We start from the raw sequence: 12,747 nt of genomic DNA on the forward strand, positions 1-12,747 counted from the left end.
GTGTCTGGTGTTTGTTGGTGGTGTTTGTTGGTGGTGTTTGTTAGTGGTGTTTGTTGGTGGTGTTTGTTGGTGGTGTTTGTTGGTGGTGTTTGTTGGTGGTGTCTGGTGGTGTTTGATGGTGATGGTGTTTGTTGGTGGTGTCTGGTGGTGTTTGATGGTGGTGTTTGTTGGTGGTGTTTGTTGGTGGTGTTTGTTGGTGGTGTTTGTTGGTGGTGTTTGTTGGTGGTGTCTGGTGGTGTTTGATGGTGATGGTGTTTGTTGGTGGTGTTTGATGGTGGTGGTGTTTGATCGTGGTGGTGTTTGTTGGTGGTGTTTGATGGTGGTGGTGTTTGATGGTGGTGGTGTTTGTTGGTGGTGTTTGATGGTGGTGGTGTTTGATGGTGGTGGTGTTTGATGGTGGTGTTTGTTGGTGGTGTCTGGTGTTTGATGGTGGTGTTTGTTGGTGGTGTTTGTTGATGGTGTTTGTTGGTAGTGTTTGATGGTGGTGTTTGTTGATGGTGGTGTTTGTTGGTGGTAGTGTTTGTTGGTGGTGTTTGATGGTGGTGTTTGTTGGTGGTGTCTGGTGTTTGATGGTGGTGTTTGTTGGTGGTGTTTGTTGATGGTGTTTGTTGGTAGTGTTTGATGGTGGTGTTTGTTGATGGTGGTGTTTGTTGGTGGTGTTTGTTGGTGGTGTCTGGTGTTTGTTGGTGGTGTTTGTTGGTGGTGTTTGGTGGTGTTTGATGGTGGTGTTTGTTGGTGGTGTTTGTTGGTGGTGTTTGTTGGTGGTGTTTGTTGGTGGTGGTGTTTGTTGATGGTGTCTGGTGGTGGTGTTTGTTGGTGGTGTCTGGTGGTGTTTGGTGGTGGTGTTTGTTGGTGGTGTTTGTTGGTGGTGTCTGGTGGTGGTGTTTGATGGTGGTGTTTGTTGGTGGTGTTTGATGGTGGTGTTTGTTGGTGGTGTTTGTTGGTGGTGTTTGTTGGTGGTGTTTGTTGATGGTGGTGTTTGATGGTGGTGTTTGTTGGTGGTGTTTGTTGGTGGTGTTTGTTGGTGGTGTTTGATGGTGGTGTTTGTTGGTGGTGTTTGATGGTGGTGTTTGATGGTGGTGTTTGTTGGTGGTGTTTGATGGTGGTGTTTGGTGGTGGTGTCTGGTGGTGGTGTTTGTTGGTGGTGTTTGTTGGTGGTGTTTGTTGGTGTTGTTTGATGGTGGTGTTTGTTGGTGGTGTTTGATGGTGGTGTTGTTTGGTGGTGGTGTTTGATGGTGGTGTTTGTTGGTGGTAGTGTTTGATGGTGGTGTTTGTTGGTGGTGGTGTTTGTTGGTGGTGTTTGGTGGTGGTGTTTGTTGGTGGTAGTGTTTGATGGTGGTGTTTGATGGTGGTGGTGTTTGTTGATGGTGTTTGTTGGTGGTGTCTGGTGGTGGTGTTTGATGGTGGTGTTTGATGGTGGTGTTTGTTGGTGGTGTTTGATGGTGGTGTTTGATGGTGGTGGTGTTTGATGGTGGTGTTTGATGGTGGTGTTTGATGGTGGTGTTTGTTGGTGGTGTTTGTTGGTGGTGTTTGTTGGTGGTGGTGTTTGTTGGTGGTGTTTGATGGTGGTGTTTGGTGGTGGTGTTTGTTGGTGGTGTTTGTTGGTGGTAGTGTTTGATGGTGGTGTTTGTTGGTGGTGTTTGTTGGTGGTGGTGTTTGTTGGTGGTGTTTGATGGTGGTGTTTGATGGTGGTGGTGTTTGATGGTGGTGGTGTTTGTTGGTGGTGTTTGTTGGTGGTGTTTGTTGTTGGTGGTGTTTGATGGTGGTGTTTGTTGGTGGTGTTTGTTGGTGGTGTTTGTTGTTGGTGTTTGTTGGTGGTGTTTGTTGTTGGTGTTTGATGGTGGTGTTTGTTGGTGGTGTTTGATGGTGGTGTTTGTTGGTGGTGTCTGGTGTTTGATGGTGGTGTTTGATGGTGGTGGTGTTTGATGGTGGTGTTTGATGGTGGTGTTTGATGGTGGTGTTTGATGGTGGTGTTTGATGGTGGTGTTTGATGGTGGTGTTTGATGGTGGTGTTTGTTGGTGGTATTTGGTGGTGGTGGTGTTTGATGGTGGTGTTTGTTGGTGGTGTTTGTTGGTGGTGTTTGATGGTGGTGTTTGTTGGTGGTGTTTGTTGGTGGTGTTTGATGGTGATGGTGTTTGTTGGTGGTGTCTGGTGGTGTTTGATGGTGGTGTTTGTTGGTGGTGTTTGTTGGTGGTGTTTGTTAGTGGTGTTTGTTGGTGGTGTTTGTTGGTGGTGTTTGTTGGTGGTGTCTGGTGGTGTTTGATGGTGATGGTGTTTGTTGGTGGTGTCTGGTGGTGTTTGATGGTGGTGTTTGTTGGTGGTGTTTGTTGGTGGTGTTTGTTAGTGGTGTTTGTTGGTGGTGTTTGTTGGTGGTGTTTGTTGGTGGTGTCTGGTGGTGTTTGATGGTGATGGTGTTTGTTGGTGGTGTTTGATGGTGGTGGTGTTTGATGGTGGTGGTGTTTGTTGGTGGTGTTTGATGGTGGTGGTGTTTGATGGTGGTGGTGTTTGTTGGTGGTGTTTGATGGTGGTGGTGTTTGATGGTGGTGGTGTTTGATGGTGGTGTTTGTTGGTGGTGTCTGGTGTTTGATGGTGGTGTTTGTTGGTGGTGTTTGTTGATGGTGTTTGTTGGTAGTGTTTGATGGTGGTGTTTGTTGATGGTGGTGTTTGTTGGTGGTAGTGTTTGTTGGTGGTGTTTGATGGTGGTGTTTGTTGGTGGTGTCTGGTGTTTGATGGTGGTGTTTGTTGGTGGTGTTTGTTGATGGTGTTTGTTGGTAGTGTTTGATGGTGGTGTTTGTTGATGGTGGTGTTTGTTGGTGGTGTTTGTTGGTGGTGTCTGGTGTTTGTTGGTGGTGTTTGTTGGTGGTGTTTGGTGGTGTTTGATGGTGGTGTTTGTTGGTGGTGTTTGTTGGTGGTGTTTGTTGGTGGTGTTTGTTGGTGGTGGTGTTTGTTGATGGTGTCTGGTGGTGGTGTTTGTTGGTGGTGTCTGGTGGTGTTTGGTGGTGGTGTTTGTTGGTGGTGTTTGTTGGTGGTGTTTGGTGGTGTTTGATGGTGGTGTTTGATGATGGTGGTGTTTGATGGTGGTGTTTGTTGTTGGTGTTTGTTGGTGGTGTTTGATGGTGGTGTTTGTTGGTGGTGTTTGTTGGTGGTGTTTGTTGGTGGTGTCTGGTGGTGTTTGTTGGTGGTATTTGGTGTTGTTTGTTGTTGGTGGTGTTTGATGGTGGTGTTTGATGGTGGTGTTTGGTGGTGGTGGTGTTTGTTGGTGGTAGTGTTTGATGGTGGTGTTTGGTGTCTGGTGTTTGTTGGTGGTGTTTGTTGGTGGTGTTTGTTGGTGTTGTCTGGTGTTTGATGGTGATGGTGTTTGGTGGTGGTATTTGATGGTGGTGTTTGTTGGTGGTGTCTGGTGTTTGTTGGTGGTGTTTGTTGGTGGTGTTTGTTAGTGGTGTTTGTTGGTGGTGTTTGTTGGTGGTGTTTGTTGGTGGTGTTTGTTGGTGGTGTCTGGTGGTGTTTGATGGTGATGGTGTTTGTTGGTGGTGTCTGGTGGTGTTTGATGGTGGTGTTTGTTGGTGGTGTTTGTTGGTGGTGTTTGTTAGTGGTGTTTGTTGGTGGTGTTTGTTGGTGGTGTTTGTTGGTGGTGTCTGGTGGTCTTTGATGGTGATGGTGTTTGTTGGTGGTGTTTGATGGTGGTGGTGTTTGATGGTGGTGGTGTTTGTTGGTGGTGTTTGATGGTGGTGGTGTTTGATGGTGGTGGTGTTTGTTGGTGGTGTTTGATGGTGGTGGTGTTTGATGGTGGTGGTGTTTGATGGTGGTGTTTGTTGGTGGTGTCTGGTGTTTGATGGTGGTGTTTGTTGGTGGTGTTTGTTGATGGTGTTTGTTGGTAGTGTTTGATGGTGGTGTTTGTTGATGGTGGTGTTTGTTGGTGGTAGTGTTTGTTGGTGGTGTTTGATGGTGGTGTTTGTTGGTGGTGTCTGGTGTTTGATGGTGGTGTTTGTTGGTGGTGTTTGTTGATGGTGTTTGTTGGTAGTGTTTGATGGTGGTGTTTGTTGATGGTGGTGTTTGTTGGTGGTGTTTGTTGGTGGTGTCTGGTGTTTGTTGGTGGTGTTTGTTGGTGGTGTTTGGTGGTGTTTGATGGTGGTGTTTGTTGGTGGTGTTTGTTGGTGGTGTTTGTTGGTGGTGTTTGTTGGTGGTGGTGTTTGTTGATGGTGTCTGGTGGTGGTGTTTGTTGGTGGTGTCTGGTGGTGTTTGGTGGTGGTGTTTGTTGGTGGTGTTTGTTGGTGGTGTCTGGTGGTGTTTGATGGTGGTGTTTGATGATGGTGGTGTTTGATGGTGGTGTTTGTTGTTGGTGTTTGTTGGTGGTGTTTGATGGTGGTGTTTGTTGGTGGTGTTTGTTGGTGGTGTTTGTTGGTGGTGTCTGGTGGTGTTTGTTGGTGGTATTTGGTGTTGTTTGTTGTTGGTGGTGTTTGATGGTGGTGTTTGATGGTGGTGTTTGGTGGTGTTTGTTGGTGGTATTTGGTGTTGTTTGTTGTTGGTGGTGTTTGTTGGTGGTGTTTGTTGGTGGTGTCTGGTGGTGTTTGTTGGTGGTATTTGGTGTTGTTTGTTGTTGGTGGTGTTTGATGGTGGTGTTTGATGGTGGTGTTTGGTGGTGGTGGTGTTTGTTGGTGGTAGTGTTTGATGGTGGTGTTTGGTGTCTGGTGTTTGTTGGTGGTGTTTGTTGGTGGTGTCTGGTGTTTGATGGTGTTTGGTGGTGGTATTTGATGGTGGTGTTTGTTGGTGGTGTCTGGTGTTTGTTGGTGGTGTTTGTTGGTGGTGTTTGATGGTGATGGTGTTTGTTGGTGGTGTCTGGTGTTTGTTGGTGGTGTCTGGTGGTGTTTGGTGGTGTTTGATGGTGGTGGTGTTTGTTGGTGGTATTTGGTGGTGTCTGGTGGTTCCCAGCCGGAGGAGGCTTTGCTGCCCTTCAAGGAAGTGTTGTGGCCGCTTCGGCTTGGCGACCTCCTCGCCGGCAAGGACGTCGTGACCGTCGCCCTGCCCGGAATCTCTCCACCCCTCAAACAGGTCAGAGGTCGCGAGATCGGAGGTCGCGCGGTGGGCGGGTCGCAGGTCACGCGGTGGGCGGGTCGAAGGTCGCGGAGAGAGAGAGACGCAGATGACAAATATAGAGAAGGGGTCGGGATCGAACCCACGACCTCCCGTAGAACAGGCGAGGTAGTCAACATCTCACAGGGTCTGGGATCGAACCCACGACCTCCTGTGTACCAGGCGAGGTGGTCAACATCTCACAGGGTCTGGGATCGAACCCACGACCTCCTGTAGACCAGGCGAGGTAGTCAACATCTCACAGGGTCTGGGATCGAACCCACGACCTCCTGTAGACCATGCGAGGTAGTCAACATCTCACAGGGTCTGGGATCGAACCCACGACCTCCCGTGTACCAGGCGAGGTAGTCAACATCTCACAGTGTCTGTGATCTAACCCACGACCTCCTGTATACCAGGCGAGGTAGTCAACATCTCACAGGGTCACGGGATGGAACCCACGACTTCCTGTATACCAGGCGAGGTAGTCAACATCTCACAGTGTCTGTGATCGAACCCACGACCTCCTGTGTACCAGGCGAGGTAGTCAACATCTCACAGGGTCACGCGATCGAACCCACGACCTCCCGTAGACCAGGCGAGGTAGTCAACATCTCACAGTGTCTGTGATCGAACCCACGACCTCCTGTGTACCAGGCGAGGTAGTCAACATCTCACAGGGTCTGTGATCGAACCCACGACCTCCTGTAGACCAGGCGAGGTAGTCAACATCTCACAGGGTCTGTGATCGAACCCACGACCTCCTGTGTACCAGGCGAGGTAGTCAACATCTCACAGGGTCTGTTATCGAACCCACGACCTCCCGTGTACCAGGCGAGGTAGTCAACATCTCACAGGGTCTGTGATCGAACCCACGACCTCCTGTGTACCAGGCGAGGTAGTCAACATCTCACAGTGTCTGTGATCTAACCCACGACCTCCTGTGTACCAGGCGAGGCAGTCAACATCTCACAGGGTCTGTGATGTAACCCACGACCTCCTGTGTACCAGGCGAGGTAGTAAACATCTCACAGGGTCTGTGATCTAACCCACGACCTCCTGTATACCAGGCGAGATGGTCAACATCTCACAGGGTCACGCGATCGAACCCACGACCTCCCGTAGACCAGGCGAGGTAGTCAACATCTCACAGTGTCTGTGATCGAACCCACGACCTCCTGTGTACCAGGCGAGGTAGTCAACATCTCACAGGGTCTGTGATCGAACCCACGACCTCCTGTAGACCAGGCGAGGTAGTCAACATCTCACAGGGTCTGTGATCGAACCCACGACCTCCTGTGTACCAGGCGAGGTAGTCAACATCTCACAGGGTCTGTTATCGAACCCACGACCTCCCGTGTACCAGGCGAGGTAGTCAACATCTCACAGGGTCACTTGATCTAACCCACGACCTCCTGTGTACCAGGCGAGGTAGTCAACATCTCACAGTGTCTGTGATCTAACCCACGACCTCCTGTGTACCAGGCGAGGTAGTCAACATCTCACAGGGTCTGTGATGTAACCCACGACCTCCTGTGTACCAAGCGAGGTAGTAAACATCTCACAGGGTCTGTGATCTAACCCACGACCTCCTGTGTACCAGGCGAGGTAGTCAACATCTCAAAGGGTCTGTGATCTAACCCACGACCTCATGTGTACCAGGCGAGGTAGTCAACATCTCACAGGGTCTGTGATCTAACCCACGACCTCCTGTGTACCAAGCGAGGTGGTCAACATCTCACAGTGTCACGGATCTAACCCACGACCTCCTGTAGACCAAGCCAGGTAGTCAACATCTCACACGGTCTGTGATCTAACCCACGACCTCCTGTAGCCCAGGCGAGGTAGTCAACATCTCACAGTGTCTGGGATCTAACCCACGACCTCCTGTATAGCAGGCGAGGTGGTCAACATCTCACAGTGTCTGTGATCTAACCCACGACCTCCCGTGTACCAAGCGAGGTAGTCAACATCTCACAGTGTCTGTGATCTAACCCACGACCTCCTGTGTACCAGGCGAGGTAGTCAACATCTCACAGAGTCACGGATCGAACCCACGACCTCCCGTGTACCAGGCGAGGTAGTCAACATCTCACAGTGTCTGTGATATAACCCACGACCTCCTGTGCACCAGGCGAGGTAGTCAACATCTCACAGGGTCACGTGATCGAACCCACGACCTCCTGTGTACCAGGCGAGGTAGTCAACATACTACAGGGTCTGTGATGTAACCCACGACCTCCTGTGTACCAGTCGAGGTAGTCAACATCTCACAGTGTCTGTGATATAACCCACGACCTCCTGTAGACCAGGCAAGGTAGTCAACATCTCACAGGGTCTGTGATCTAACCCACGACCTCCTGTAGACCAGGCGAGGTAGTCAACATCTCACAGTGTCTGTGATATAACCCACGACCTCCCGTGTACCAGGCGAGGTAGTCAACATCTCACAGGGTCTGTGATCTAACCCACGACCTCCCGTGTACCAGGCGAGGTAGTCAACATCTCACAGTGTCTGTGATATAACCCACGACCTCCTGTATACCAGGCGAGGTAGTCATCATCTCACAGGGTCTGTGATCTAACCCACGACCTCCTGTAAACCAGGCGAGGTAGTCAACATCTCACAGGGTCTGTGATCTAACCCACGACCTCCTGTAGACCAGGCGAGGTAGTCAACATCTCACAGTGTCTGTGATCTAACCCACGACCTCCTGTATACCAGGCGAGGTAGTCAACATCTCACAGGGTCTGTGATCTAACCCACGACCTCCCGTGTACCAGGCGAGGTAGTCAACATCTCACAGGGTCACGGATCTAACCCACGTCCTCCCGTGTACCAGGCGAGGTAGTCAACATCTCACAGGGTCACGGATCTAACCCACGACCTCCTGTGTACCAGGCGAGGTAGTCAACATCTCACAGGGTCAGAGATCGAACCCACGGCCTCGTGTGTACCAGGCGAGGTAGTCAACATCTCACAGGGTCACGCGATCGAACCCACGACCTCCCGTAGACCAGGCGAGGTAGTCAACATCTCACAGTGTCTGTGATCGAACCCACGACCTCCTGTGTACGAGGCGAGGTAGTCAACATCTCACAGGGTCTGTGATCGAACCCACGACCTCCTGTAGACCAGGCGAGGTAGTCAACATCTCACAGGGTCTGTGATCGAACCCACGACCTCCTGTGTACCAGGCGAGGTAGTCAACATCTCACAGGGTCTGTTATCGAACCCACGACCTCCCGTGTACCAGGCGAGGTAGTCAACATCTCACAGGGTCACTTGATCTAACCCACGACCTCCTGTGTACCAGGCGAGGTAGTCAACATCTCACAGTGTCTGTGATCTAACCCACGACCTCCTGTGTACCAGGCGAGGTAGTCAACATCTCACAGGGTCTGTGATGTAACCCACGACCTCCTGTGTACCAGGCGAGGTAGTAAACATCTCACAGGGTCTGTGATCTAACCCACGACCTCCTGTGTACCAGGCGAGGTAGTCAACATCTCAAAGGGTCTGTGATCTAACCCACGACCTCATGTGTACCAGGCGAGGTAGTCAACATCTCACAGGGTCTGTGATCTAACCCACGACCTCCTGTGTACCAAGCGAGGTGGTCAACATCTCACAGTGTCACGGATCTAACCCACGACCTCCTGTAGACCAAGCCAGGTAGTCAACATCTCACACGGTCTGTGATCTAACCCACGACCTCCTGTAGCCCAGGCGAGGTAGTCAACATCTCACAGTGTCTGGGATCTAACCCACGACCTCCTGTATAGCAGGCGAGGTGGTCAACATCTCACAGGGTCACGGGATCGAACCCACGACCTCCTATAGACCAGGCGAGGTAGTCAACATCTCACAGGGTCTGGGATCGAACCCACGACCTCCTGTAGAACAGGCGAGGTAGTCAACATCTCACAGGGTCTGGGATCGAACCCACGACCTCCTGTAGACCAGGCGAGGTAGTCAACATCTCACAGAGTCACGGATCGAACCCACGACCTCCCGTGTACCAGGCGAGGTAGTCAACATCTCACAGTGTCTGTGATCTAACCCACGACCTCCTGTATACCAGGCGAGGTAGTCAACATCTCACAGGGTCACGGGATGGAACCCACGACTTCCTGTATACCAGGCGAGATGGTCAACATCTCACAGGGTCACGCGATCGAACCCACGACCTCCCGTAGACCAGGCGAGGTAGTCAACATCTCACAGTGTCTGTGATCGAACCCACGACCTCCTGTGTACCAGGCGAGGTAGTCAACATCTCACAGGGTCTGTGATCGAACCCACGACCTCCTGTAGACCAGGCGAGGTAGTCAACATCTCACAGGGTCTGTGATCGAACCCACGACCTCCTGTGTACCAGGCGAGGTAGTCAACATCTCACAGGGTCTGTTATCGAACCCACGACCTCCCGTGTACCAGGCGAGGTAGTCAACATCTCACAGGGTCACTTGATCTAACCCACGACCTCCTGTGTACCAGGCGAGGTAGTCAACATCTCACAGTGTCTGTGATCTAACCCACGACCTCCTGTGTACCAGGCGAGGTAGTCAACATCTCACAGGGTCTGTGATGTAACCCACGACCTCCTGTGTACCAGGCGAGGTAGTAAACATCTCACAGGGTCTGTGATCTAACCCACGACCTCCTGTGAACCAGGCGAGGTAGTCAACATCTCAAAGGGTCTGTGATCTAACCCACGACCTCATATGTACCAGGCGAGGTAGTCAACATCTCACAGGGTCTGTGATCTAACCCACGACCTCCTGTGTACCAAGCGAGGTGGTCAACATCTCACAGTGTCACGGATCTAACCCACGACCTCCTGTAGACCAAGCCAGGTAGTCAACATCTCACACGGTCTGTGATCTAACCCACGACCTCCTGTAGCCCAGGCGAGGTAGTCAACATCTCACAGTGTCTGGGATCTAACCCACGACCTCCTGTATAGCAGGCGAGGTGGTCAACATCTCACAGTGTCTGTGATCTAACCCACGACCTCCCGTGTACCAGGCGAGGTAGTCAACATCTCACAGTGTCTGTGATCTAACCCACGACCTCCTGTGTACCAGGCGAGGTAGTCAACATCTCACAGAGTCACGGATCGAACCCACGACCTCCCGTGTACCAGGCGAGGTAGTCAACATCTCACAGTGTCTGTGATATAACCCACGACCTCCTGTGCACCAGGCGAGGTAGTCAACATCTCACAGGGTCACGTGATCGAACCCACGACCTCCTGTGTACCAGGCGAGGTAGTCAACATACTACAGGGTCTGTGATGTAACCCACGACCTCCTGTGTACCAGTCGAGGTAGTCAACATCTCACAGTGTCTGTGATATAACCCACGACCTCCTGTAGACCAGGCAAGGTAGTCAACATCTCACAGGGTCTGTGATCTAACCCACGACCTCCTGTAGACCAGGCGAGGTAGTCAACATCTCACAGTGTCTGTGATATAACCCACGACCTCCCGTGTACCAGGCGAGGTAGTCAACATCTCACAGGGTCTGTGATCTAACCCACGACCTCCCGTGTACCAGGCGAGGTAGTCAACATCTCACAGTGTCTGTGATATAACCCACGACCTCCTGTATACCAGGCGAGGTAGTCATCATCTCACAGGGTCTGTGATCTAACCCACGACCTCCTGTAAACCAGGCGAGGTAGTCAACATCTCACAGGGTCTGTGATCTAACCCACGACCTCCTGTAGACCAGGCGAGGTAGTCAACATCTCACAGTGTCTGTGATCTAACCCACGACCTCCTGTATACCAGGCGAGGTAGTCAACATCTCACAGGGTCTGTGATCTAACCCACGACCTCCCGTGTACCAGGCGAGGTAGTCAACATCTCACAGGGTCACGGATCTAACCCACGTCCTCCCGTGTACCAGGCGAGGTAGTCAACATCTCACAGGGTCACGGATCTAACCCACGACCTCCTGTGTACCAGGCGAGGTAGTCAACATCTCACAGGGTCAGAGATCGAACCCACGGCCTCCTGTGTACCAGGCGAGGTAGTCAACATCTCACAGGGTCTGTGATCTAACCCACGACCTCCTGTAGACCGGGCGAGGTAGTCAACATCTCACAGGGTCACGGGATCTAACCCACGACCTCCTGTAGACCAGGCGAGGTGGTCAACATCTCACACGGTCTGTGATCTAACCCAGGACCTCCTGTGTACCAGGCGAGGTAGTCAACATCTCACAGGGTCTGTGATCTAACCCCCGACCTCCTGTATACCAGGCGAGGTGGTCAACATCTCATAGTGTCTGTGATCTAACCCACGACCTCCTGTATACCAAGCGAGGTAGTCAACATCTCACATGGTCTGTGATATAACCCACGAACTCCCGTGTACCAGGCGAGGTAGTCAACATCTCACAGTGTCTGTGATCTAACCCACGACCTCCCGTGTTCCAGGCGAGGTAGCCAACATCTCACAGGGGTTGTGATCGAACCCACGACCTCCTGTAGACCAGGCGAGGTAGTCAACATCTCACAGTGTCACGGATCGAACCCACGACCTCCCGTGTACCAGGCGAGGTAGTCAACATCTCACAGGGTCTGTGATCTAACCCACGACCTCCTGTGTACCAGGCGAGGTAGTCAACATCTCACAGGGTCTGTGATGTAACCCACGACCTCCTGTGTACCAGGCGAGGTAGTCAACATCTCACAGGGTCACGTGATCTAACCCACGACCTCCTGTGTACCAGGCGAGGTAGTCAACATCTCACAGTGTCTGTGATCTGACCCACAGCCTCCTGTAGACCAGGCGAGGTAGTCAACATCTCAAAGGGTCACGTGATCGAACCCACGACCTCCTGTAGACCGGGCGAGGTAGTCAACATCTCACAGTGTCAAGGATCTAACCCACGACCTCCCGTGTACCAGGCGAGGTAGTCAACATCTCACAGGGTCTGTGATCTAACCCACGACCTCCTGTGTACCAGGCGAGGTAGTCAACGTCTCACAGGGTCTGTGATGTAACCCACGACCTCCTGTGTACCAGGCGAGGTGGTCAACATTTCTCAGTGTCTGTGATAGAACCCACGACCTCCTGTGTACCAGGCGAGGTAGTCAACATCTCACAGAGTTCACTTGATTTAACCCCCGACCTCCTGTAGACCAGGCGAGGTAGTCACCATATCACAGGGTCACGGGATCGAACCCACGACCTCCTGTATAGCAGGCGAGGTAGTCAACATCTCAGTGTCTGTGATAGAACCCACGACCTCCTGTGTACCAGGCGAGGTAGTCAACATCTCACAGGGTCTGTGATCTAACCCACGACCTCCTGTGTACCAGGCGAGGTGGTCAACATCTCCCCCCTCCTCTCCTCCAGGTGAGCTTCTCCTCCCTGGAGGCTCTGGCCTCCGGCGACGACTCGCTGTTGGCCTCCTGCCGTAGTCAACATCTCACAGTGTTTGTGATCTAACCCACGACCTCCTGTATACCAGGCGAGGTAATCAACATCTCACAGGGTCTGTGATCTAACCCACGACCTCCTGTAGACCAGGCGAGGTAGTCAACATCTCACAGTGTCTGTGATCTAACCCACGACCTCCTGTATACCAGGCGAGGTAGTCAACATCTCACAGGGTCTGTGATCTAACCCACGACCTCCCGTGTACCAGGCGAGGTAG

At 51.8% G+C, this 12,747-nt stretch overlaps 1 protein-coding gene across 1 annotated transcript in view; it reads left to right on the forward strand.

Annotated features, from left to right (window-relative positions):
* LOC142907753 (uncharacterized) overlaps window positions 1–12,747 on the forward strand; it is a 54,054-nt gene that overhangs the window by 23,069 nt on the left and 18,238 nt on the right. Inside the window, exon 3 of the mRNA XM_076057491.1 lies at window positions 4,931–5,050. Within this exon, the coding sequence (XP_075913606.1) occupies window positions 4,931–5,050 (120 nt within the window). The remainder of the gene's footprint in view (window positions 1–4,930; window positions 5,051–12,747) is intronic.

The sequence above is a fragment of the Petromyzon marinus genome, chromosome 82 (genome assembly GCF_048934315.1).
Source record: "Petromyzon marinus isolate PM22_M1 ecotype Great Lakes invasive population chromosome 82, UKy_Petmar_22M1.pri1.0, whole genome shotgun sequence".
In the NCBI taxonomy this organism is placed as follows: Eukaryota; Metazoa; Chordata; class Hyperoartia; order Petromyzontiformes; family Petromyzontidae; genus Petromyzon; species Petromyzon marinus.